Below are 26,893 nucleotides of genomic sequence, written 5' to 3'. Positions count from 1 at the left end.
AGCATGTTAACAGTTGACAGTCAGCGCATCACAACCTTTGTGGATAAGTTGCATTTATAAATTCATCTCCTTTACAGCACTGCTGCTCTTAAATATTGACCTTCACTAGTATGGGCAACTAGTTGACCTACAAACCTGTCCGTTGTTGCTTGTAGTGTTTCTACACAATTGTTGTATCAGCTGGTGGATCATGTGAGTTTCACTGTCTGTACGTCCATTAGTAGTCACTAAGATTTGAGATTTTGAGAAAGTTGAGATCTGCTAATCTTTGTGGCATCTCCAACGGTCACTGTCACTCACATCGCCTTTCATTTAAAATGAGCGACTTCCAGCTGCTTTGTCACTGCAAAGTGTGAACGCCTCGTAAGGCATGAAAGGAATATGCATTTCATCACATTTATACAGTTCAGTGTCAGGGTAGTGAGATCCGGTATTGCCTGAAGCAAAACAAAAACACTCAGCACTTTGTCCTAATTCTTTTAAGACCTTTAAACTTGGCATAATACCATAATGAATGCATTATTGCTTTGGATTTCTTGTAGCTATTCATGTTTTATTTGCTAAAGCAGCATGAGGGGATTAGGTGAATATGATTTGATATATATTGAGTCTTTGTCCTTTGGGGTATTCCCAGAATTTGCAGCGATTAGCCAATGCTTGTCACACCTGCTCCAAACACAGTCCTGCAACAGCTTGATTGTTGACTCTTGGAGAATATTTGAACTCAGAAACCTGATTCGGGTTATGTTTGGGTGTAATGTGAAACTTGACATGACAGTTAACAATGGGAGGACATTTACTGATGCCATGCTTTTTTTGTTTGCATTAACTAGTAGGATTAGACAGTGAAATGCAGATGTCCTACCGCAGCATACACAAAGTGCTCCAGGGTGCACGGTTACAGTGTAAAGAACCATTTTTAGCCAAAACATACATTGGCATTAAAAATGTTGGTGTCTGTAATTTTTTATGTTTTTAAAAGACGTCTCTTATGCTCACCAAGGCTGCATTTATTTGAGCAAAAATACAGTAATAACAGTAGTATTGTGAAATATTATTGCAATTTAAAATAACTGTTTTAATATATTTTTAAATGTAATTTATTCCTGTGACACAAAGCTGAATTTTCAGCATCATTACTCCAGTCTTCAGTGTCACATGATCCTTCAGAAATCATTCTAATATGCTAATTTGGTGCTCAAGAAACATTTCTTATTACTAATGTTAAAACAGGTTTATTGCTTAATATTTTGTGGAAACCATGATACATTTTTAGGATTCTTTAATGAATAGAGCGTTCTAAAGAACAGCATTGGAAATAGAAATATTTTGTAACAATGTAAAGTCTTTACTTTCACTTTTTAAAAAAGTAATAATTTCTTTTGAACAGAGGTATAGTACATTTAAAAGCCTTTTATTGACATTCACACTCCTTTTTTCCCCACAGTTCATTGACAGCAATGACGAGAATGATGGATATGTGGACACAGACGAGGAGGTGTCCAATGGTAGAGTGCATCTTCTAAACGGAAGTGGACCTCCTTATTTCCACAGCTACCTGTACATGAAGAGTGAGTGTTTCCTACCATTTACCTTATTGTTTAGCTTATGGCTATATCACTGGATGATATTGCTCAAACTGAACGTATCAATGGGTAGGATAGATGAATGTTTCATTCCACTGTTTTTAATTAATTTCTTTTGAACAGAGGTATAGTACATTTAAAAGCCTTTTATTGACATTCACACTCCTTTTTTCCCCACAGTTCATTGACAGCAATGACGAGAATGATGGATATGTGGACACAGACGAGGAGGTGTCCAATGGTAGAGTGCATCTTCTAAACGGAGGTGGACCTCCTTATTTCCACAGCTACCTGTACATGAAGAGTGAGTGTTTCCTACCATTTACTTGCTTATTGTTTAGCTTATGGCTATATCACTGGATGATATTGCTCAAACTGAACGTATCAATGGGTAGGATAGATGAATGTTTCATTCCACTGTTTTTAATTTTTCTTTTTCAAGGTGGGCTGATGATCCCGTGGCGCAGGCGCTGGTGTGTTTTGAAAGACGAGACCTTTATGTGGTTCAGGGCAAAGCAGGATTCTCTCAAGTCAGGCTGGCTGTACAAGAAAGGTGGAGGGATGTCCACTCTGTCCCGCAGGAACTGGAAGATGCGCTGGTTCGTCCTCCGAGACTCTAAACTCATGTATTTCGAGAACGACAGTGAGGAGAAACTGAAGGGAACCATTGACATCAGAGCTGCCAAGTAAGACCTCAGTGCCCAGATGTTTGGTTCACTGTAAAGGACAATGCATAGCTGCTGCAACTGGCTGTCTGCCTCATGTTTACAAGCAAAAGACCAATTGATGGAGGCCAGGCTTACTGTTTTAATATTCATCGACTGATGATCTGTGGTGTTTCCCATAGGGATATTGTGGACAACCATGAGAAGGAGAATGCACTGAATATTGTGACCGAGGACAGGACTTACCAGATCTATGCAGAATCTCCTGAGGATGCAAGGTACATTTAAAATGTATATTTATTTTATTCCAATGTGCCTGATCAATAGAGTTTATTCAATGTGTGTAACTTGCATATACCGTACATCTGTTGCGCCCCCTTGTGGTGTATTATAACTTATTTCATATTGTTGACTAATACCTGTCATGCTTGTGTTGCAGTGGCTGGTTCAATGTGCTGAGCCGCGTCCACAGTGCCACTCCAGAACAGCTTCTGCAGATGCAGCATGAACAGGCCAACCCCAAGAACGCAGTCGTGAGTGTTCACACTAATCAAACTCAGTTAGCAAACGTCTGGAATCACTTCCAGCACCTGTAAGTGATGTAAAGGTGACATGTACATTATATTTTTATGTGATGTTTCATCCTCAGGGAACACTGGATGTTGGGCTTATTGATTCTGTATGTGCCTCCGACAATCCAGACAGGTAATGCATGTTATCAAGAGAGTTCAGCTTAACATTATTCCAGAAACATAATATTTTCTGTATCATCCGTACTGTATATATTTAACTTATTCATTTTCAATTTAATTGATCATTTTAGAACATTTCCCTTTAAATGGTATTTTTGAAATAGTATTCATGATATAATGGTCTGTGCTGTACTCATAAGGTTTATTTTCCTCAGGCCAAACTCATTTGTTATAATCACTGCTAATCGTGTGATCCATTGCAACACTGACACACCTGAGGAAATGCACCACTGGATCGGCCTTCTGCAGAAGCCTAAAGGAGACTCGAGAATAGACGGCCAGGAGTTCATAGTGAGAGGTGAGTCAGACCGGTCTGTACAGGATACAGAGATTTACCAGCACTGTACTTGCTACATCATTGAGGTCGGTGAGAAAAACTAAAGTGATTATTTTCAATAATTGGTAGGAAAACCAATATGAAACATACTGGACAGTTTGTCTTTTTTGTCCTCACATGGCCTATAAGCTTAGCATGATTTATCCAAGTAGGACATGTTCCTTGATGTTCAGATTGGTCAGACAAGATTTTAGGGTTAGGCACAGGTCTTTCAACATTCATATCAGTCTATAATTTCCCTTTGATGTTAGACGCATCGTTCAAAAGTTTGGGGACATCCTTTTTAAAAAAAAAAAAAAAAAAAATGGGTGTCATTCATGTCCTTCATTCACTATCACTGTCTTTCTGCCATTCAAATTCAGATTTGCCATTACAGAATAAATTATATTTTAGAATATATTAAAATAAAAAGCGGTTATTTTAAATAATATAAGTACAATCTTTCACAATATTACTGTTTATACTGTATTTTTGATCAAATAAATGTAGCTTGCAAAAACAAAAACCATACCAGCCCCAAATGTTTGAATGTACTGTACATTTCTGTAAAACATTCTTTAATCAATGAATCACTGGTGCCAATTTTTGCTGTTCGCTTATTGGTATACTAGCAAATATACATGTTTAAATTTTGTCTGTAGATATCTGTAGACCTGTAGATTTTAGTTGTTATATTATTAAATACCTATTATAAAACGGATAGTTCCGGTCCTTGATTCTGATTGGTTGAGCCAAGTTCGAAGCTGTTGTAAATTACTCTACAAACATGCACCTTTGTTTACATTTGTGTTTTGCTCGGCAACCACTTTGTTGGAACCACAACCGTTTCTGAGGAACTACTTGTTTCGGAAGAATAATGTTTTTATCAATATCATTGCACTTTACTTGCTCTGTTTCATTTTGTGAAACCTTACTACATATATGGAATAACCGTTTTATAAAAGCAATAAGCCCTGTGAAGCCATGGTTTACAGTGAATTGTCAGGGGTTGTAACCACGCCCCTTAGCTGTTATAAATTCACTGTAAACCACGGCTTCTTGGGGCTTATTGCTTTAATAATATTAATGTAACATCCCTTTTTTAGGTGATGAACTAATCTATAACTATTATTTGAATCATCATTCTTTCAATTTTATGGTCACTCAAATACACACATGCAAAGTCTTCTCATACTCTCTTGATTGTAATTTTTTCCTCTTTCAATATTTCTGTCAGGTTGGCTGCATAAAGAGATGAAGTCCAGTGGGAAGAGCACATCCCTCAAGCTAAAGAAACGCTGGTTTGTTCTGACCAATAACTCACTGGATTATTATAAATCATCAGAGCGCATCGCCTCTAAACTTGGAACACTGGTGCTCAACAGCCTTTGCTCGGTTGTCCAGCCTGATGAGAAAGTTTACAAGGAGACAGGTAAGTTCACACATTTTTATGCAGAACGAGTTGAGAACTAGAGAGATTTCTTCAAATGTTCTGTGGACCTTTTCTAATTCCTCCGTTCACCACAGGTTACTGGAACATAATAGTCCATGGGAGAAAGCATTCTTACCGTCTCTACACCAAACTACTGAACGAAGCCATGAGATGGGCTTCAGCCATTCAGGTGGCCATTGACAACAAGGTTCCCATTGAAACACCTACCCAGCAACTCATCCGAGATATCAAGGTACATTCACCCTAAAAAATCTTATTGAATTCACGATTCCATGTGGAGTAAGGTTTTTCATCTTATTAACAATCATGTTTCAGTTGGGGAAGCCGATACCTCTCGAACCCCGACAGTCCCTCAGGGTCAAAAACTGTAGTGTTAAGTGAGGTACACGGATGAGTGCTCTGTGTGCTGTTCACTCAGACTCTTTTCTCTTATTTTTGTCTAATTTTCTGTATTTATTTGATTATTTTTGCTTGCTTCTGTTCTACATTTATGCAACAGATTTGAGTCATTTTTAATTGCAAAGATGCACTCAGTCATGTAAATGTAGCTCAAAATTCCTTTGTGTGCTGTGTTTCTATCTTCAGTAATCAGTGGATGTACATTGTGTTATATGAATAAAAAAAACCCTAATGCCATCGTTCTTTTCATGGTTGTGCAGGAGAGCAGTCTTAATGTGGAGGCTGTGGAGCAGATGTACTGGAGGAACCCCATCCTGAGATACACGCAGCACCCACTGCACTCGCCCCTGCTGCCTCTACCGTACGGAGAGGTCAATGTCAGCTGTGAGTCTCTCCTTTACACTGATCTACTCCTGTGTTTCAGCTGAGCATAGTGATAGCACAGCCATGGGTTTGATTCCCAGAGAATGTACTGTAATGAACTAACAAAATGTATACCCTGAATGCAGTCTAAGTTACTTTGGATAAAAAAAGCGTAAAATCTAAATATGTAAATGTATATAATTTTTAAATAAGTTGAAGTGCTAAAATTAAAGCAAAAAAAAAAGTAAAATATAAATAAATTAAAGTAATAAAATAGCAGATAAGATAAAAAAATTACTAAAACTTAAACTAAAATTAAGATGAAAACTAAGATAAATAAAAATAAAAGCTAATTCAAAATGTTAATAAATACTACTAATGAGTACACATATTCCATACTCAATACTTAATTGGAGGTCATAAAATCTGCATATATAATAATTTAGAAAAATTGTCATTGCATGTCAACTACCCTTTTACAAACTAAAAGACAAAATTATTTTCTGTGGTAATTGAGAGCAGGCCACTTATGCCATTAATAGATCTTACTGTTTATTTAACGCTGGACATTCCTTTATTAATAGATCACACACGTTCACACAGTTCACATATTTTGGCCCCGTTGTTGGATTGTTCACTGATGATTTATTTGCTCAGTGATGCACAGTTTTATCTTTTGAACTCTGGATTTGCATTGGTAGGCTGATGGATTTAATCCTTTGTGTCTGTGTCCCTTTCTCCATCTGTCTCCTCTTTCTGTCCTACTTCTCGCAGTGCAAAAGGAGAAAGGCTACACCAGCCTGCAAGATGAGGCAGTCAAAATCTTTAACTCATTACAGGAGATGGAAGCCGTGTCAGACCCAATGCCCATCATTCAAGGCATCTTACAGACATGCCAAGATCTGCGGCCGCTCAGAGATGAAGTGTACTGTCAGCTGATCAAACAAACCAATCACGTGCCTCAGCCCAACAGCCCTGCCAACCGCACACACTGGCATCTGCTCACCTGCATGAGCTGCACCTTCCTGCCCAGCCGCGGCATCCTCAGATACCTCCGGTTCCACCTGAAAAGGTGTGGTAGCTGCTCTTTGAATATGACATTTACTTTCACACTGTTAAATCGTAGATTTTCATAGTCTTTGTAATAAAGAATTTAGTGGGTTTTAACATATATATATGAAGGATTGTGGTGCACTTTGAGAAGAAAATACAGGAAAATGTTGGGAAAAGCATCCGGGCCCAAGCCCTTGTACATCAGCCAAAATAATCAAATTCATTGCATCCTTTGAAAAGTATAACAATGACATAGCCCATCCTGGCTTTGTGTTGGGTGGTAACACAACAATTTGTAAAAAAAACTCATTTGATCTGCACGAATTATGTTAATGACATGTTTTAGACAAAAAAATGAAGTTTACAGCATTGTAAGAAACTTAAAAATCGTGGGGTATATTTTACCTAAAGACTTGATCTTTTTTATTTTAGTGTTATATTATTAATATATTATAATGGTATTTATTCATATTTCAAACTGGCTTTTATGTTTATTTTTTCAGTTCAGTTTTAGTTTTAGTAATTTTGTTTTGTTGGCCATTTTTATATTTCTATTAACTTCATTTTATATAAATTTAAGTTTAATAATTTTACTAAAACTTATTCATTTCAATTAGTTTCCAAGGAAACATGTCTAATTTTACATCTAAAATTTTAATTTGAATGTTTAAAATCTTAATTTTAAATAAAGTTTGAAAGTCTAATATTTATGTTTTATCTCAGCTTTATTTCAATTACAGATTTTTTTATTAGTTTTAGTTTTAGTTAGCAATAACAACACTGATTCTAAGCACAGAAAATTTTGCATTTGGTGCCATTAATATTTTCTGATATCAATGACTTTTTAGGATAAAGGAGTTGTTCCCTGGGACAGAAATAGAGATGTTCGCTGTGTTCATTGGCGAGTCGCTGAAGAAGACAAAAGCGCGGGAGTTTGTGCCTTCGCAAGAGGAGATAATCGCTCTTTTGCACAGACGTGAGATGACGACCACTGTTTACTGCCATGGTGGAGGCTCCTGCAAGATTTCAATCAACTCTCACACTACAGCAGGAGAGGTGAGGGATGCTAACAGACTCTGCACTGCAGAAATATCATACAAAATATTAGAATACAAGAACCCAGTGTTCTAAGAGAATAATCAGATATATTCAGAACTGCACTCTTGCACCCACAAATGTAATCGTGCTTTTCCGTGCAGTTATAAAACAAACAATGATATAACAAATAATGATTTTGGCTGAATGAAAGTCTACCTGAGCTTCAACAGAGAACAGAAAACTGCAGATGAACAAATCTTGCCTAGATATAGATCATGTTCCTCTTAATCAGGAATGTGTGGTGTAATACGCTGACGGAGAAGTGTTTTGTTCCTTTTCTTTGTGTAGGTGGTAGAGAAACTGATCCGAGGCTTGGCTATGGAGGACAGCAGGAACATGTTTGCTTTGTTTGAGCATAACAACTTGATCGGCCGGGCCGTGGAGAGCAGGGTGATTGTGGCTGATGTGCTGGCCAAGTTCGAGAGGTAAAATTACACCACAAAGCTGCGCCTATTCACTCTCAGAAATTAAACTCTGTTCCTACAAAACGCTGCCAAATGCATGTGTCATCACTTGGTTATTAAAGCTGTAATATTCTAATATAATCTCCAAAGCCTCTAAAACCAATCTGAAATAACACAAAAACGATTGTTTGTTGTGGTGGTTGTTTCTCAGGTTGGCAGGAAGTGAAGTGGAGGAAGACGGCCCATGGAAGCTGTACTTCAAACTGTATTGTTTCTTGGATGTGGAGAGCATGCCCAAGGAAGGAGTGGAGTTTGTCTTCATGTTTGAGCAGGTCAGTAATTTATAGTTTCATTTCTTGCCTCTATTCTGTTCAAGTCAATCATGGAGGTGTCTAATACCTGGAGAAACTATCCATAACATTTCCCATTCAGCTCAATGGCAGTTGCTTGACTGATTTAGCTTTTATATTTTTCATTTTAGTTTAAAATATTTATTTCTTTTTTATTTTTATGGTATTTCAGTTTTATTAATTTTAGCAACTTAAACTTACTTATTTCAGTTAGTTTCCAAGATATTTCTAATTTTTAATGTTTGTAAGACTAATAATTATATTTTATTCTATTTTATCTTATTTCAGATTTGTTTTAATTATTGAAACATTTTATTCGTTTTAGTTTTAGCATCAACAGTATTGATTCTGAGCATAGAATATTTTGCATTTGGTGATATTTTCTGATATCAGTCACATCTTAGAATATGGAACAGAAAATCTCTGTTCATAGGCAAGTTGCTGAAGAAGTGAAATTTATATTTTCACTTCTTGCCTTTATTCTGTTCAAATCACTTTCTATAGTGTTTCAATTTCAAAAATCATATTCTGAATGGTCATCATTGGAGAAAGATACTTGAATTGCGTGGTTACAGCATCTACCAGCAACAATGCTAACAGTGCTAACTAGCTAAACATTAACCCCTGTAATTCAGTTCTGTTCTATGTATTGCACCTTTGCACTTGATTTTAGTCTATGTAGCTGTGTTTTCTTTTCAAAGTTTGGTATCTACAAGCATAAAAAACACACAAAAAAGGTCATTTTCTGACTTCAGAAGAAGTCAGATGTGAGTCTCCATCTTATTCATCTCTCCAGGCTCATGAAAGTTTAATAAGCGGTCACTTTCCTGCCCACGAGGACACCCTCCAGCACCTGGCTGCTTTACGTCTGCAGTACCTGTATGGGGATGTGTCTCGGGTGAACTGGAGCTTGGACAGCGTCTACCCCACCGGCCGTTTGCGCAGCCGCATACTTCAGTTCACCAAAGTAGGAGGCGCAGCCGGATCAGGACAAACCCTGGAAAGGAGGAGGACGAGCTTCCTGGACGGCACGCTGAGGCGAGGGCTGAAGACAGGCACCATGAAGAAGCAGCGCAGCATGCAAGAGGAACAAATGATGGAAATGTGGATCAAGGAAGAGACTTCAGCCACCAGGGCCAATATTATGGAGAAATGGAGCCGGCTGCGTGGTCTGGATCAGCATCAAGCCATGCTCAAATACATGAACATCATTAAAGAGTGGCCTGGGTATGGATCAACACTGTTTGATGTGGAGGTAAGAACTGAGGATGTGAGATGATTACATTAATTGAAATGGCCAAAAAAGCTCTCTGTGGCCCCATGCGTTTTGAATCCAGGATAGTATCTGGATGCTTTTTCGATTGGCTAATCTGACACTTGTTGTGATTCTGTGTGCAGTGTAAAGAAGGTGGTTTCCCTCATGATCTCTGGCTGAGCGTGAGTGCCGAGAACGTGTCTGTGTATAAGCGAGGAGAGGCCAAACCTCTGGAGACTTTCCCCTATGAACACATTGTCTTCTTTGGAGCTCCTCACGCCAGCACGTATAAGATCACCGTGGATGGGAGGGACATGTTCTTTGAGACACCTCAGGTAATCAAATGTCATTTTAAATGGATTGTTCACCCAAAAAATAATATTCTGTCATCATTTACTCACCCTGATGTCGTTTCAAACTCATTAATCTTCGAAACAAATTAAGAAATTTCTGTCCCCTCATTGAAAGCTCATGACACCAAAACTTTGACCTTTTAAAATGTTTAGAAAGACATTGAAAGCATAATCAGTATGAAGCAAGCAGTTTGATCCAAGTCTTCTGAGGAGACAAGATTGCTTAAAATTATATTTAATTTAGGCCTTTATTCCCATTGAAACACTGATCAATGCATATACATAGAGCACATCAAATATGGTAAACAGAAACTCAAATGTACTACAGCAAGATTTGTTCTCGCATGTCAGGCAAGCACGCTTGAGCTTCCACAAGAACCAGTGTGGTTTGTTCTCTTGTATCACACAGTGCGGTCGAGCTTCCATTTACCACATTTAATGTGTTGTATGTTTTTGTTTGTACTTGGATTAAACCTTTGATTCATAAGAACTATTTCACAATTTTGAAGCTTCAAGGTTTTGTTTTCAAGAATACGTTTTGGAATGACGTGAGGGCGAGTAAATGACGACAGAGTGTTCATTTTTGGGGTGAACTATCCCTTTATACATAATCAACATGCAATTGAATAGAAGTGTTTCTTGGTTTGCTTTCTTCAATTTTGTTCACTGTGAATAAACTGTGGCTTTTTTCAGGTTGGAGAGATCACCAAAATAATGAAAGCCTACATCAACATGATAGTTAAGAAACGGTGCAGTGTCAGATCAGTGGCCAGCTTTGGGAGCAACTGGATCAGGTGATGAGTGCTGACCAATCAAGACGAGAGCGACTTCCTTCACACTGATGGAAAAATTAATTCAACAGCAGGGATGTGGATTGATGAATATAAGATGATTATACAGGAACCAGTTATAAGGCAAACATGTTATAATTTTTTTTTAAATCTCTGTGTGTGTAGACAACCACCCCTCTAACAACGTATCATAATTGATGTTTAATATACAGTAGAATTTTGGACCAATGAGATTCCACTGTGGGCGGGGCTACCAACAGACTGTCCTGTCAATCATCCAAGCTAAATTTAGCACTTGTTCCTTTATCCCATCACGTCTGGTTAGTACGTGGTGCAGTACTAGTTGACCAGCAAATGTTCATCGCCAATACCTCAAAAGTCCTGAATGCTTCAGTATGCTCCTTTCTGCTTTTGGCCAACTTCAGTTTCGAACACTCTTTGAAGTGAAAAGATCCAAACACGGTTTTAAATGTTACACACATAACAATGTTTTGTTGAGAGCTTTCAAAGACTAATAGCCTGAGGTGATTGCATACACTGAAGGCCTCAACAGCCATGTTAAAACTTGCCCATTTGCCTTACTCCACACAAGGGCACCTTAGGGGCCATTCACACAGATCAATTTTTTGTGTTTAAAAATAAGATGCAAGGCAGAAGAATTTTTTTTTAGAATGCAGTGTCGTGCCAGATGCCTCAAAAGACACAAGATAAATACATCAGTCAAACATGTCTGTCTAGTGCATGTTTACATAAAAAAAAAAAGAAACTGAAATGTGAACGGCCCCATCTGGGTTAAGCTAAGGTACAGTATAAAGACATAAGCAATATCTCAATATTTCAGTGCAGTGTTTTGGTTGTTATAGCAAAAAGATCTGAAAGGAAATTGGTGGAATACCACTGATATTTGCAGAAAAGCTATGACTGTGCTATTTCACACAGTAGGTCAGTTGTAAATTCTTATTTTCAAGATAAATTTATCCATTTCAGTTTAAATGTCAAACCTTTTTCAGACGGATGTTTGGAATGTGCTTGTGTTTTTTCTTAAGAATGTTTTTTTTTTAAGGAAAGCTGCATACTTGTAACTGAAGGATGATTTTGTGTGCCTAAAAGAGAGTTAATACTTATAGGTGGGCTGGGTATTTATTCAGTGTTTGTGTCATTGTATGGATGGTGATGTTGATGGTATGTCGTGTACAGACTCCCTACATCAGTGATGTAACACACAGTGATAATATGAATGGAGGATGTCACTGTGGTATCAGAGACTCGTTTATGTGGTTCCACAACCTCATTCAAAGTTCTGTTCATTATTGCTCCATTAATAAATCTGGTGAGCTGCTGGTCAGTTCACTGCCAGAGTGCATCTCAACATCTTTAGTTTAGCGTCAACATATTCCAGTTTGTGTAGAGGATGAAAATCAAAGATTGTTTTTTTTGTAACTGGATTTACAAAATGCTTAATAAATTATTTAAATTCCAGTTGGTGTGGATTATTTAAAAGTGTTATAAAATTACCTGTTTTCCTTTGTCCCTCGCTTTTCCACAACCTCATGCACATGATATAAAATAAATTACATCTTGCATTAATTTATCTAAGTTCGCTTGTAATTAAAAAATATTTTTGGAGTTTGTTTCTGTTCATCTTTGTTACAAAATATATAAAGAATATATAATATAAAGATGAACAAAGTGCATTGCTGTGGATATTAGTTTTGTTCCCCATTAAGACATAGTGGTCCATTAAAGGCATGTTTCTCTCAGAGATTTTTACAGTAGGAGTCAGGCTGAAGAGCCTTTGATTCTCCAGTGCAAGGCAAGATGTGACCACAAAATGTCTTCCCTTCAAAATGTCTTCCCTTTTAATACTTCCCTTCAAATATGATTACTGCACACGTTCATGCTTTATGAGCAACAGCACTCATATCTGTGGACAGTAAATTCTGGTCATGTTTTACTCAAATATAAATCCTTTCTTGTGCTCTCCTACACAACAAACGTTTATCTATGGAGCTAATATCAATAAATATAATAAATAAGAATGTTTTTTTATATTCAAAAAATAATTTTGTTTCGGAGGCAGTTATTCCATTTAGATAAAAGATGACAAATATTTATTTAACAAAAATTAGCCATTTAAAAAAAAGTTACCAGATCGGTTTATGTGTTTTCCAAACTTTTATTACTTTTTTTTCTTACTTTTAATATAATGATGTTTTAGGCATTAAATAATATATCTAAATACATTTTAAGGAAGCCAACCTGACGTCATGTTTTGTTTGAATGTAGCCTATTTTTGCCTGCTATTTACTTTACCCACATTACTGTTTGTCAGGAAAACAACAACTAAATCAGCACCTCAAACCCTGCTTAACCATAAACCGCTATTTCGAAACTGGGAGGATCTTGCAAAAGTCGTCGTTCAGTCCTTCCAGCAAACACATGACCAGCCAGGCCTGAAATCAAAGATCCGCTGCGTTTGCCATCATGATCCAAACTCGGACTTTTTTACTTTTTACTTTTGTTTTCTTTGTCTTCTGTTTTGTAATAGTTTTTGGTCAGACGACAAGTCCAGAAACGAGTAAGTTTCAGCCATACTGCTGTGTGTGTGTTTACAAGCTTTTTAACCGCAGATATGGTCAAACAATGGCTGTCTTTACCTAGTATAATATTTACCTAGTACTATACTTGGATAGCATTTTGGACATCAACTCATTTCACACAATCGGTTCAGATTCAGAACGCGCTCATGATGACTATAAATGCTGTCTGTGTAGGCAGCTCGCAAGGATTTGAAACGCAGCCAATGTTTTTGCAGTTTGTCTGGCCAGCAGACATTTATTGAATTAATCGTCCGACATATCGTCTATTTCTTGGAAATTGTTACGTTTTAAGAATAAGTCATGTATAACCAAACAGTTTAACGACAATGTTACTTGGAAGTGACTTCTAGCAGTGATCATGTGACTCAGTCGGCTCAGTAAAACAAATCGCTTTAACACTCTGGACCCCAAGCACTGTTTTACTAGTTGAAATACTTTAAAAATATATATGTTATAAAGTTGTGTTGAAACATTTTGGTTTTTGTCAACTGTAAACCGTAACCATGGTAAACTGAGATTTTATTTGCTTGTTTGAATGCACTTTTTAAGAGTTTCCTGCGGTTTATTTTGTTTAAATCACATGATAGGCTAGAAAACATAAAGGAATATTGTGTTCAGTATAAGAGTTTTATAAGAGAGGTCAGTGATAATATTTAATATAACTGCTATGTAAAAATATGTTTTATGTTCATCAATGCTGATTTCTGAGTTTATATGGTTCAGATTTCAAATATTGAAATCAATTTTAGAAATGTACTTGTCTCAAAATGTTTGAGATGTATAATAGAGATATGGTTAAAATCAGTTGTCACTGAGTGATATCAGACTTGTCCCAAAAACTGTGTTCTTTTCACAGACTGCACTATAAAATCCAACACAACTTGTGAAGAATGTCTGATGATTGTTTCGGTAAGATATAATTTGTTATTCACTGTCAACAATTGTGATCATCAGACTTCTAAGCCCCGCGTTTGTTCCACAGACAGCAATAATTAGTGAAACATAAAATGTGTGTAATATATTTGTTTCTCTTTTTCAGTGTTTGTGGTGCATCTCAAGCCAGAAATGCATTGACTATCCAGTGAAGAGCATTCTGCCCTCTCACAGTGTTTGTCCGCTCTCAGAAGCACGATGGGGAGTATGCTGGAGTAAGACTGACAGTGACATACAACAAGAAACATCTTGCCATCTCTTTACCTTCTTAATGGATGTATCACATGCATTTGTTAAGAAATGAATTGTAAAAACTAGAAGAGCTTTATGTGTCACATTCATAGTTCATGGTAGCTTTAACTTAATTACATTCTTGATTGTCACTTTATTACCTTTACACTCTTGTAAAATGTGTCAAGGCCAGTTTAACATTTACATTTATTGCCTGTGAGCTGTGAGTTTTGTACAAGAATGATCCCCTCTGTTCTGTGTTATTTGAATCTCAGTGAATTTCCAGACTCTCATCATTACCATCTCTGTGATCGCGGGGGTGATCATCATCGCCATATTTGTCTGCTGCTTCTGCTGCTGTAAATGTGAAAACATTGGGTAAGATGAAAACCAGCACTTGTAATTAGAGTTTGTGATATTAAGATCAGCCATTAATTTGTACATATTTCTCTTCATAACGTATTCTTGTCAGTGAAAATGATATATATTGATTTACTGCTATTAATTATTAATAACAAATCACTATAACATTGGAACATGCAAGAAATTATAACATTGAATTTCTCATGAAAATTCGAAAGGTCTAAAAGGAGTGATGAGCGAATGGAGAGACAAGGTCATCTGAGAAAGTTCCGTCAAGAGGAGAGGTACGATTTGTTTTGAGAAAATTCATTTCTCAAAATTTCATACATTTGATTATTTTGTTAAGAATTGTGGAGATGTCTTGATGCAATAGTGCTCAGTAAGAAAAAAGTTCTTATTTGAATGCAGGAAAGCAGAGATGAGGCAGAGACATGAAGAAATGCGATTGAAATACGGTAAGATTTCCCTTTCATCATAAATGATATAAAATAAATTGTATTATCTTTAAGTTCACTGATAAATAGTAATTACACTTTGTTTCAGAGTTTTATCATTGCTCACTCTGTTTTAGGTTTGAAAAAGGATAACCAGTACTCCAGATTTGAGAACAGCTAAGAAACTTGTGATGATGCTCCACTGTTGTCTTTTCTTTTACCTCACACCTATTGTAAAAATGAACACATTTCCCTGCACAGCCAGCACTCCATTTTTCTTTGAGTTTGAAAGACACTGAATATACCAGTTAGCAGCTGACCACACAAACATACATTGCTTTTGGCTTGAAATTTAATTAACTCACACCTGGATTTTCGATTAATCTTCAAGCAAACCACAATATGAAGCCTTGTAAATATAGTACATGGATGACATTTGCAAATCCAAATAAGCGTCAACCAAATTAAGCAAGACATGTTGATATTTGAGTCTGCATTGGACTTTTGGTTGGCAGTACAATTCATTTTTATTTAGCCTCAGCAAATTTTAGCGGTGTAGCTTTTTACTCGGATTAAACTAGGACTTGTCTTGCATAAATATAGAAAACGTGCTATAATACAGTGCGCTTTATAGATTAATGTCCCACACATTTCAAATTGGCAAATTGATTTGTTGGCATTTCAATGTAATTTGACTTTGTGCTGCATTTTTTAATGTTTTGATCACTAGCTTATTGTATTTACCAAAGGGTTGATTTGTCAGTGCAATTTACAAAAGTCAAATAAACTGTGAGAAAGATATCAATAAAAGTGAATATTGTACAGTAAACAGAAAACAAATATACATTATTAAAATGTAAAAAAAATTAAAAATAGATTTTACCTAAATCATATTGCTAGTAATTTTGTGACACATTAAACATCAAAAGTACAAATTTTTCACGTTTTTTTTGTAGCAATGTCAGCTAATTTATTATTTTATTTTACATTTTTATATAAAGGTAATTTATATATAATTACATTTTTAAATGTATATCACGTTTAATCATGTTTTTGTTTTTTATACATGAGACCCCAAAGAAGTACATTACATTTACATTTAGTCATTTAGCAGACGCTTTTATCCAAAGCGACTTACAAATGATGACAACAGAAGCAAACAAAACCAACAAAAGAGCAATAATATGGAAGTGCTATAACAAGTGTCAGTTAGCCTAATGCAGTACACATAGCAATTTTTTAATACACACACACATATGTGTATGTATGTGTGTGTATATATATATATATATATATATATATGTGCTATAACAAGTGTCAGTTAGCCTAATGCAGTACACATAGCAATTTTTTAATACACACACACATATGTGTATGTATGTGTGTGTGTATATATATATATATATATATATATATATATATAAAACACAAAAAGAAAACAAGTAGAATAGAAAAAGAATAGAGAAAGCTAGTGTTACAGGCCTTTTTTTTTAAAGAAAATAAGCAGTTAGAAAATGAACAGAGAGTGCAAGTGTTAGAGGATCAAGTCAACAAATAGATCAAATAGAATTAGAATAGAGTGCTAGAGATAGTGGGCCAAATAAAGATGGAAGATATGTGTTTTTAGTCGTGTCTAATGTAATATTTTTTCATTAAGCAAAAGTAACACGTTATCATGTTGAAAATATGTTCATAATTAAAAGTAATTTGTAGCCTCGGACCTTGACCGGAACAGGAGGATTGGTCACGTGGTTTCATACTGTCCAATCAAATGGACGAGTTGATTTTGCGCGTTCTGGGGCTACAGCTCCCTGCTGGGAATCACGTGGTTTTGCCCGGGCCAATCAAACGTGCGAATCCAGTCTGCGCTTTCTTGCTGAGCGCGGGGAGGACAGCACTCGTGTTACCGTCACATCCACATTTACCGGGAGAATCCTACATTTCTACAAAAATGTCAGACGAGAAGCCAAAGGTACATGCATTTCTCTGTGCGCCGAGCTCCAGCAGCACGGAGGGGTGTATTTTGATGTGATTATAATGCGTGAATGTAGATTGTCGGGATCCTGCACATTATATGTGGGGAAACAAAGGTTTTCAACAAAGATTTTGCGCATTTTCCGCATATGGCCATGTATCTCAGCCAGCCATCCAACTACATGGAGAATCATTGCATCTCTTGTCGCTAACAATGAAATCGGCAGTATTTTGCTTCGTTTCAGCATCAGCGAGATGCTCAGATTGGCTTTCTTTCGTGGCGGATAGTTGCTGCAACTTTGCGCCAAACGCAGTTGCACCGAAAGCGTCGCACAGTTGTTCACGCAGCCCTTTTCCCCAGTAACGCTAGTGTTTTAACAAATGCTGATATAGACTCAAGTCTGGCTGTTTAGCGCGTCGTTCATCTCTTACTCCGTATCACAGGAACATCTAACGTTAATGTTTATTACAGGGACTGCATGTAAAGCACAATGTGGTTTTAGCTCAAATCATCTACCTGGTGTGTGTGTGTGTGTGTGTATAGAAACCCTTCAGAGCAGTGCATGTTCATGATTCATCTTTGTTTAACACCACACACTGCATATTTCATTTCAGGAGGGCGTGAAGACTGAAAATGACCACATCAACTTGAAAGTGGCGGGTCAGGATGGATCTGTGGTCCAGTTCAAAATTAAAAGGCATACCCCCCTCAACAAACTGATGAAGGCCTACTGCGAAAGACAGGTGAGACTGCAGCTTGAGCTCCAGTGATCCTGAGATCTGCACACATCATGAAGCTTTGCACATTTGACGTTATGTTGATGTGCAGATTTATAACTTGGAGGTTTTTTTTTTTTTCAGGGTTTATCCATAAGGCAAATTAGGTTCAGGTTTGATGGTCAGCCAATCAATGAGACTGATACACCTGCACAGGTTTGTACGCTTATTTTTCAGTTTGTTGGTACAAATGTTAGCAGCTTCTGAAATGTTAACTGTTTAAAGGAATAGTTCACTGTTTCCTGAATGGTTTGCAGAAAATGTACTTGCCCTCAGGCCTTATCAAAGATGTAGATTTCTTCCTTTATTGGAACAGATTTGGAGAAATTTAGCGTTACATCGCTTGCTCGCCAGTGGCTGCTTTGCAGTGAATAAGCGCCGTCATAATGAGAGCCCAAACAGCTAGAGAGTCAAAACATCACAATTCACACTATTTTTAGTAATATTTTTTTAATAAACATGTATGCTGTCTTGCTATGGGGACTGTATTTTCCTAGTTGCTTTCAGTAATATTAATCAGCTCCAAATCTCATTGAGGATGCAGTCTTTGTCCAAAAAAATAAATACAATTAAGCAATCCATACAAACAGCACAAAAAAAAAAGCTGCATTTGTCATAGTGTATTTGCAAATTTGGAGCTTGGCGCACATAAAACTATTATAAGCCCTCAGTTTGAAATGTACTCAGTGTATGTTTTTATGTGAATTTTCAGCTGGAAATGGAAGATGAGGACACTATCGATGTATTCCAGCAGCAGACGGGAGGAACCTGCTAAAGATGAAGCACATGTGGATGAAGCTTGTTTATTTGTGCTCATCTTCACTTCCACTGCAGTTCAGGGCTGAAATGGAAAAGGTTCTAGAAATCAAATCTAAGTTAATAGCTCTTTTTTTTTGCTTCTTTTTAATCATCCAAAGACCTAATTTCCGTTTTTCCAATGTTCTCTCTGAACTAAATTGGAAATGACAGCTAGTAATGTTGTTTTTCCCCCTTTTGGAGATTGTATGCCTGTTGTATACGTTTTTGTATTATGTTTGTATGTATGTTTGCACCTCCCCCATCTATTTTTATATACAAGGAGGGAAGCTTTGTGAAAGGATGTTTGTGACTTCTTAGTATGGTCCCAGAATTTCTTTAATTGTGGTAAACAGCTAAACTTTAAGACAACCTTTTTTATGAACAGTTTCGAATGGTGACATTGCAGCATTGTGTTTTTCTGACACCTCAGGTTTGATAAAGCTAGATTGTGGATCATTTGCCGGTAGCCATTTTTAATTTTAAAAGCTTTGATGCATATGTCTTTAAAAGTGTGCTGTTTGCTATGAATTTCATGATATACAAACTAAGTGTTCCCCATAATTTTATCGTCTCATAGTTTGCCCTCTGCAAATACGTCATATAGTAACATCACTCTCATTTAGCCCTTCTGGCATATCAAGAGTATTAAACACTATCCTGCTGTAATTGCAACTCCACAGTGAATTCAAGCCAAATCAACATGTGTGAGTGTTGTAATGGGAATAGCAGAGTTGTTTGGGAGAGCAGAGGATCCTATGTTGGCCATTTACTACTGTATATAATAAATATAGTTTGATACTGATTTGCATTTGTCTTGTTCTTCAGGCTGTATAAAGTTCAGTTCAAGATTGCAATGGTTTGCCACTAGATGGAGTAACTGTGTTATGGTGCATTTAGAGAGAGAGATTGCATGCAGTTCTGGAATATTTTCTACCAACTGTCAGAAAATCCTAAAATTGCTGGCAGTGCATTTAATGGAGCAGTATCAGTATGAGGCTATTGTTTAAATGAGTTAAGCACACTGATTCTCTTAAAATGTCTAGTTTTCACGAAAAAAATTGCCTTATGTAGAATTCTTTGTGTTTTTTTTACAAGTCAGTAAGTGGGATTAAATTAAACAATTTTCTTACAACACTCATTGAATCCAGGAATCCTTGTCTTGAATTTTATTTTCTTTAAAGGAATCTCCAGTGCTACAATGCAACAAAAAAAGAGTATCTTTGAGCTAAATTGATGGCTAACGTTCATAAAGAATAAAAATAACATTAATATAGTGTCGCCTTGCTGCACTGTAAAATTGATTGATAGCAATTTCAGGAGTTTTATGTGAATGTTTGACAATGGCACAGAATAGATAAATCTAGAAAATGAGATGTTTATTTCTTTATTGTGGATCTGTAAAAGTCTGAGCCCCAGAATCATTATAAAACAAGTGTGATATGTTTGAGTTAGATTTTTTTACAGATTCATTTTCATACCTCAGGGTAATAAGTGCTTCTTATATCAGGCATGAATTTGTTTAAGCATTGATACCTGATCGTGAAATGAGGAAAATTGATAACATTATTAAGGTAATGAGATGGGAAGGATTATTTGCATCAGCATGCTTTGTGAAGAACAATAGCAGATTTGCATAGCCTGATTTTATAATTCAGCTAATTAATAACAATGTAATCCCCACACAATACATTGTTCAGCTGTGAGCTAAATAAAGCAGTATTTACATTTCAATTTGCACTTGTGTTCTTTGAATGGCACTTTAATATCAAAGCTGTTTATTGGTCTAAATGTGTTTACATTCAGTCTGCTTAGGGATTCAAGCAGGGAAGTCCCACTGTGCTAATGAGTGAGTTCACAGTATGCTGGAAAATACCTCCCTCTTAACACCTTTTGCAACAGAGAGATCAGAGAGGAGCAGCAGAGAAGTGTGTTTATCTCAAGCGTTTAACTTGAAGCACTCAGTAATCCCCTCTAAAGGCGGATGAATTACCTCCTGACCTGCCCGTACATGTGGAGAGTCAATGAGGGTACAAAGGGACATTTACCATCCCAAAGATTCAGTGGTAATGTCGTGGTTTGGAAACGTCAGGCATCTCTTTGATTGAAAGATTTCATAAACATTGGACAGCAAAGATTTTTCGTAATACTCTCTACACAAAAATCGACTTCATTGTCTTTCCACAATCCCATGTTGACATATTTTGCCTACATGATTGTTTCTCAATCCCACTCTTGATCTGCAACATGACGGCTACTGCTAATGGTGATGGATAAAAAAAACTGTTCACTGGAAGGTTCTTTGGGGAACCAGAAATGGTTCTTCTATGGTATCACTGTGAAAACCCCATTTTGGAACCTCTGTGTTTTCATTTTGCATTACAATACTCATAAAAATAAAGGTTCCAAAAGCGGGTTTTGATGTCATAGAAGAACAATTTTGTGCTCCCCAAAGAACCTTTCAGTGAACAGTTCTTAAAAGAACCATTTTTTTCTTGGTGTGAAGAGCAATTTGATCATCTGAAGAAACGCCTTCCACTATAAAGAACCTGGAATGGACAAGTTCTATGGATGTTAAAGGGTCTTCATGGAACCGTATATGCCAATAAACAACCTTTATTTTTGAGAGTGAACCAAAGATGAAGTCGCAGGTTTTTCCATCTTTGCACCTTAAAGGTCAGTCGCTTTTGTCTCTATTTCCTTAGATTTGAAATCACAGGTCAAATCTATTCACATATTCTCATCCTAGGCCTGTGGTCTTTCAGTTTTCATGCTGTTTGGAGGCTTCTGACAAATGCCATGTGATGAACTGCATAAGATAAAAGTTGTCTTCAGTGGCAGCAGGTGAAGGGCTGCAAACCTCTTACAGCCCACATCAAGGCCTAATAGGATATTGACTCACATTAAAGCGCTGAAGAGCATGTTGGAAAATGCCACGGCATTCTTTATCCCTTCATCTGAATGATGGTGTTATCTGATATGTGCAGGTGTTTGTTACACTTATAAAGATTAAAACTTTAATGATACATGCTGGTCTTGTGGAAAGCATCAGTTAGCGTAAACAGAATTATTATGCTGGATTCACACTCGAAAGTCCAAGTGTGTTGCTTATACTTTTCACTATTTACACATAATGACTCATAGATGGATATGATTACAGGGCTGTCACTGTCCCGCGTGTGTGTGTGTGTGTGTGTGTGTGTTTCGGTCTCTGAAAGGTTTGTCCCCACAGTCTCTGGTGCTGCTGTGGTAAATTGGAGAGCAAGGTTTGATCTCACATGGGGAATGCTGTTCTGTGTGAACGGATGAGCGGTTCGCTGGTCTGATTAAAGGCTCCCGCCGCTCTGATGTCTCTCACGTGTCAGCTAGTCAACCATCAGTCTGGACACAGACATAAACACGCTGACCTTATTTCAGCTATTGTGTCATGCATTCAGCAAGCCATTTAAGACAAGTGTGGAAAAACAGCAGTGTATGTGGGTGGGGGAGTTTTGTGTGAGACTGAAACTAACATGAATCAAATTTTTATTGAATTTAAAACTAACTCTCTGTTTTGAATGTTTGTTTTTAATAAATTTTCTGGTAAAAATGGTGAGGCAATTACTGATCCAAAGAAATGCTTCAGTGGGAATTTCTTGCAATAGAATAAACTTTAAGTAAACATTTCATTTTTATTCACATTTATTTTTATATGATTTATTGATTTAAAAGTGCAATCATTAAAAGATTCAGTGAGAACTTTGATTAAATAAATATATAATGAATTACAATTATGACAGTTGTGTGCAATATTTTGAGCTGTTTAAGTAAATCTCAAAACAATAAAATAGTATTTATTATGACATTATGTAACTATAATATTTTATTATGACTACATTAATATTCAAAAGTTTGGGCTCAGTGCGATTTTTAATCTTGTGTGGAAACAAGATCCCTCAAAAATCATTTTAATATGCTCTAAAAGCATTTTTCACTATTATAAATGTTGAAACAGTTGTGCTTATATTTTGTGGAAACCATACTTTTCTCAGGATTCTTTGATGAACAGAAAGTTCAAAAGAACAGCATTTATTTGAAATAGACTTTTTCGTAACATTATACATGTCTTTACTGCCACTTTTAAACAATTTAATGTATCCTTGCTGAATTTTTTTTTATTTCTTTAAAAGAAATTACTGGCCTTAAACTTTGAAATTCTGTTTTCAATGGCTTCGCATTAGGGAATTTTCTTTTTTCTTCATGTAACCAACACAACTTCAGCTTCATGTATATGGTATTAGCTATATATATTTTAAAAAAGAATTTATATATTTATCAAGACGCGCTGCTATCATGTGATTGGCCGCTGCTGTAATCAGAAGCGCGATTGTAGTCAAAAGAAGGATATCAAGTTTGTACAGCAGCAACAACCACTCTTCAAACTGCACAAAGCAACTAATTGACCGATTTCAAAACAAGGTCAGTAGTTTACATTTTGCACCTTTGGGGTAATTAAAAGCGCAAAAAGTAACTAAAGTTACCACACTACTAGCTTAACTACATTTTCAGTTGCGTGACGGTTCAAATATTGTACACACACACACACGCACGCACGCACACGCACACGCACACACACACACACGATTGGTTCTTCAGCGGTTCTTTGGGGTGGTTAATGTGCTATAGCCTATAGCATCTCTGCCATACAAAGAACCTGTTAAGCCCCTGTATAGTTCTTTAACTCTCTCTTAGTTATTTAGTTTAGCTGAGGAAAGAATTAAAAAACGACATTAAAATACAGTGTATTTCCTGAAAATAACAACCTTTTTGCCCCAAGGTCTGGAAATATTCCAGGGCCACCACATGAGAATTTTTGACCTCAGAAAAGCTTAAAAGTGATTCAAAACAGCTTCTGCCTTTGTACTAAATTCCCATTCATAGCAAACATATGAGAGTGGAGCAACATATCTCAAATCTAAGGAGGAAAATGGGGTTCCTCTTATGGTTCGACATAGCACCATTTGACAAAGGTGCTATATAGCACTTAAAGTGGTTCCTCTATGATTACAGGCCAATTAACCACTTTTAGTGCTATTTAGCACCATTTTTTAGAGTGTTAATTCTAGTGAGTTGGTTCATTCGATTCGCAAAAATGATTCACCTTGCCCGCTTGGACAAAACGCCTCTTCTGTGTCCATGTAGTATCAGGCCTCATTCAGAATTATGTAACACGTCATTACACACATTTATCATCCCAGTGATTATATCAGCCAATCATTTCCCCCATGCCCCTCATATTCTGGCCAAAACACCTCAAGGCTTTGATAGAGCATCACAGAGCTGCCGGTGGTTATCTGCTACTGTAACTCTTTGGCTGCTCACCATGTGCTGAGGGGCCCTTGAGATGTGAAGAGCCGTGGGATCAGGGAAACATTGAGCCTGATAAAGTGTTTCCTGTGTGGAGGAGCGCATTATCTGCCCTGCTGGCTCTGACACAAAGAGCTGGAGGAGTTATCAGATGGTTATCAGCCTGTGTCTCAGCCTCTAGATCAGGCAGGCTGGCAGAGCTTGGGCACTGGGGCCGCAGATAGCATCTATGGCATAGCTGCAGTCCATGCTATGAATACATGGAGGCTTTGATTTGTCCTGACGTAGGATGGGGTCTTTTGATCTTTGACTTGTGTCTCAGTAAGTACATCAGATGGTTTCGATGGAGTCGATATTTCAGTTTCAGGGAATCATGTTTATAGTAAATCTCTTTAAGTTAATACCCCTGCATTTAACAGAAAGTTCAAAAGAACAGCATTTATTTGAAATAGACTTTTTCGTAACATTATACATGTCTTTACTGCCACTTTTAAACAATTTAATGTATCCTTGCTGAATTTTTTTTTATTTCTTTAAAAGAAATTACTGGCCTTAAACTTTGAAATTCTGTTTTCAATGGCTTCGCATTAGGGAATTTTCTTTTTTCTTCATGTAACCAACACAACTTCAGCTTCATGTATATGGTATTAGCTATATATATTTTAAAAAAGAATTTATATATTTATCAAGACGCGCTGCTATCATGTGATTGGCCGCTGCTGTAATCAGAAGCGCGATTGTAGTCAAAAGAAGGATATCAAGTTTGTACAGCAGCAACAACCACTCTTCAAACTGCACAAAGCAACTAATTGACCGATTTCAAAACAAGGTCAGTAGTTTACATTTTGCACCTTTGGGGTAATTAAAAGCGCAAAAAGTAACTAAAGTTACCACACTACTAGCTTAACTACATTTTCAGTTGCGTGACGGTTCAAATATTGTACACACACACACACGCACGCACGCACACGCACACGCACACACACACACACGATTGGTTCTTCAGCGGTTCTTTGGGGTGGTTAATGTGCTATAGCCTATAGCATCTCTGCCATACAAAGAACCTGTTAAGCCCCTGTATAGTTCTTTAACTCTCTCTTAGTTATTTAGTTTAGCTGAGGAAATAATTAAAAAACGACATTAAAATACAGTGTATTTCCTGAAAATAACAACCTTTTTGCCCCAAGGTCTGGAAATATTCCAGGGCCACCACATGAGAATTTTTGACCTCAGAAAAGCTTAAAAGTGATTCAAAACAGCTTCTGCCTTTGTACTAAATTCCCATTCATAGCAAACATATGAGAGTGGAGCAACATATCTCAAATCTAAGGAGGAAAATGGGGTTCCTCTTATGGTTCGACATAGCACCATTTGACAAAGGTGCTATATAGCACTTAAAGTGGTTCCTCTATGATTACAGGCCAATTAACCACTTTTAGTGCTATTTAGCACCATTTTTTAGAGTGTTAATTCTAGTGAGTTGGTTCATTCGATTCGCAAAAATGATTCACCTTGCCCGCTTGGACAAAACGCCTCTTCTGTGTCCATGTAGTATCAGGCCTCATTCAGAATTATGTAACACGTCATTACACACATTTATCATCCCAGTGATTATATCAGCCAATCATTTCCCCCATGCCCCTCATATTCTGGCCAAAACACCTCAAGGCTTTGATAGAGCATCACAGAGCTGCCGGTGGTTATCTGCTACTGTAACTCTTTGGCTGCTCACCATGTGCTGAGGGGCCCTTGAGATGTGAAGAGCCGTGGGATCAGGGAAACATTGAGCCTGATAAAGTGTTTCCTGTGTGGAGGAGCGCATTATCTGCCCTGCTGGCTCTGACACAAAGAGCTGGAGGAGTTATCAGATGGTTATCAGCCTGTGTCTCAGCCTCTAGATCAGGCAGGCTGGCAGAGCTTGGGCACTGGGGCCGCAGATAGCATCTATGGCATAGCTGCAGTCCATGCTATGAATACATGGAGGCTTTGATTTGTCCTGACGTAGGATGGGGTCTTTTGATCTTTGACTTGTGTCTCAGTAAGTACATCAGATGGTTTCGATGGAGTCGATATTTCAGTTTCAGGGAATCATGTTTATAGTAAATCTCTTTAAGTTAATACCCCTGCATTTCAGTCCTAATGTGTGTAACAAAAGAAATAGTTACCAAAAAATGGGTAATACCCAAAAATGAAAATCCTATTTCCCCCTATAGCTCTCAGATCTGATTCATGCTTGTGCATATTCAAAATTGGCATATTGAGTTTGGTTAAAAGACACGAGAACCAATATTGAACATCACCTTTTTAAAACTGTATAGGATTCTTGAATTTCCATTCCTTGTCAACTCATACAAAGGTTCCCAGCTAAATACATAAATGAAGAAATATGTAAATGAAGAAGAAAACAATGGATGAACTGACCACTTAAAATGTGTACAAGTTACCAGTTTACTCATGGAGCCACATTGAGATCCCAATATCTCTACAACTGAACCATATAGGCCTTTAAAAATGAAGATACCAAAAGAAATGTTTGTTAAGAACCAAAAATTTAAATGATATCAAGACATCTTAAATACTTCTGGAGTTGCAGGCATGCAAA

The 26,893-nt window shown here is 37.0% G+C and overlaps 3 protein-coding genes across 6 annotated transcripts in view; all 3 read left to right on the top strand.

The window, feature by feature from the left end:
* Positions 1-12,286, top strand: part of LOC107749884 (unconventional myosin-X-like) — an 80,041-nt gene extending 67,755 nt beyond the window's left edge. For 3 of the 4 annotated variants that reach the window (XM_016565104.1, XM_016565103.1, XM_016565107.1), the window contains 16 exons: positions 1,448-1,571; positions 2,029-2,272; positions 2,434-2,529; positions 2,691-2,784; positions 2,901-2,956; positions 3,159-3,301; positions 4,557-4,751; positions 4,847-5,004; positions 5,432-5,555; positions 6,309-6,606; positions 7,436-7,643; positions 7,974-8,110; positions 8,301-8,421; positions 9,236-9,694; positions 9,838-10,029; positions 10,741-12,286. In XM_016565104.1, the coding sequence (XP_016420590.1) occupies positions 1,448-1,571; positions 2,029-2,272; positions 2,434-2,529; positions 2,691-2,784; positions 2,901-2,956; positions 3,159-3,301; positions 4,557-4,751; positions 4,847-5,004; positions 5,432-5,555; positions 6,309-6,606; positions 7,436-7,643; positions 7,974-8,110; positions 8,301-8,421; positions 9,236-9,694; positions 9,838-10,029; positions 10,741-10,845 (2,754 nt within the window). In that variant the 3' untranslated portion in view covers positions 10,846-12,286. The remainder of the gene's footprint in view (positions 1-1,447; positions 1,572-2,028; positions 2,273-2,433; positions 2,530-2,690; positions 2,785-2,900; positions 2,957-3,158; positions 3,302-4,556; positions 4,752-4,846; positions 5,005-5,431; positions 5,556-6,308; positions 6,607-7,435; positions 7,644-7,973; positions 8,111-8,300; positions 8,422-9,235; positions 9,695-9,837; positions 10,030-10,740) is intronic. The other variant, XM_016565105.1, reaches the window with a different exon arrangement.
* An 837-nt stretch (positions 12,287-13,123) lies between these two features.
* Positions 13,124-16,224, top strand: pttg1ipb (PTTG1 interacting protein b). The gene is made up of 7 exons (XM_016565130.1): positions 13,124-13,416; positions 14,295-14,347; positions 14,478-14,586; positions 14,878-14,980; positions 15,184-15,249; positions 15,374-15,420; positions 15,537-16,224. Exons 1-7 carry the CDS (start codon positions 13,323-13,325, stop codon positions 15,578-15,580), a joined length of 516 nt encoding a protein of 171 aa, XP_016420616.1. The 5' UTR covers positions 13,124-13,322; the 3' UTR covers positions 15,581-16,224.
* A 954-nt stretch (positions 16,225-17,178) lies between these two features.
* Positions 17,179-19,750, top strand: LOC107749883 (small ubiquitin-related modifier 3-like). The gene is made up of 4 exons (XM_016565102.1): positions 17,179-17,371; positions 17,989-18,117; positions 18,235-18,306; positions 18,863-19,750. Exons 1-4 carry the CDS (start codon positions 17,351-17,353, stop codon positions 18,923-18,925), a joined length of 285 nt encoding a protein of 94 aa, XP_016420588.1. The 5' UTR covers positions 17,179-17,350; the 3' UTR covers positions 18,926-19,750.
* The last annotated feature ends 7,143 nt before the right edge of the window (positions 19,751-26,893 follow it).

This window comes from Sinocyclocheilus rhinocerous, unplaced genomic scaffold, assembly GCF_001515625.1.
Source record: "Sinocyclocheilus rhinocerous isolate Xijiao unplaced genomic scaffold, SAMN03320098_v1.1 scaffold1473, whole genome shotgun sequence".
In the NCBI taxonomy this organism is placed as follows: Eukaryota; Metazoa; Chordata; class Actinopteri; order Cypriniformes; family Cyprinidae; genus Sinocyclocheilus; species Sinocyclocheilus rhinocerous.
Note: the sequence above shows the minus strand (reverse complement) of the source record. Positions and strands in the feature narration are given on the sequence as shown.

What these genes read in the sequence shown, in the direction of transcription:
- LOC107749883 (XM_016565102.1), top strand. Translation starts at nt 17,351, where the DNA reads ATGTCAGACGAGAAGCCAAAG. An exon ending in TGTCAGACGAGAAGCCAAAG is followed by an intron (nt 17,372 to 17,988) that starts GTACATGCATTT and finishes ATTTCATTTCAG; the next exon opens with GAGGGCGTGAAGACTGAAAA. An exon ending in AGGCCTACTGCGAAAGACAG is followed by an intron (nt 18,118 to 18,234) that starts GTGAGACTGCAG and finishes TTTTTTTTTCAG; the next exon opens with GGTTTATCCATAAGGCAAAT.
- pttg1ipb (XM_016565130.1), top strand. Translation starts at nt 13,323, where the DNA reads ATGATCCAAACTCGGACTTTTTTACTTTTTACTTTTGTTTTCTTTGTC. An exon ending in ACGATGGGGAGTATGCTGGA is followed by an intron (nt 14,587 to 14,877) that starts GTAAGACTGACA and finishes TTTGAATCTCAG; the next exon opens with TGAATTTCCAGACTCTCATC. An exon ending in AAGTTCCGTCAAGAGGAGAG is followed by an intron (nt 15,250 to 15,373) that starts GTACGATTTGTT and finishes ATTTGAATGCAG; the next exon opens with GAAAGCAGAGATGAGGCAGA.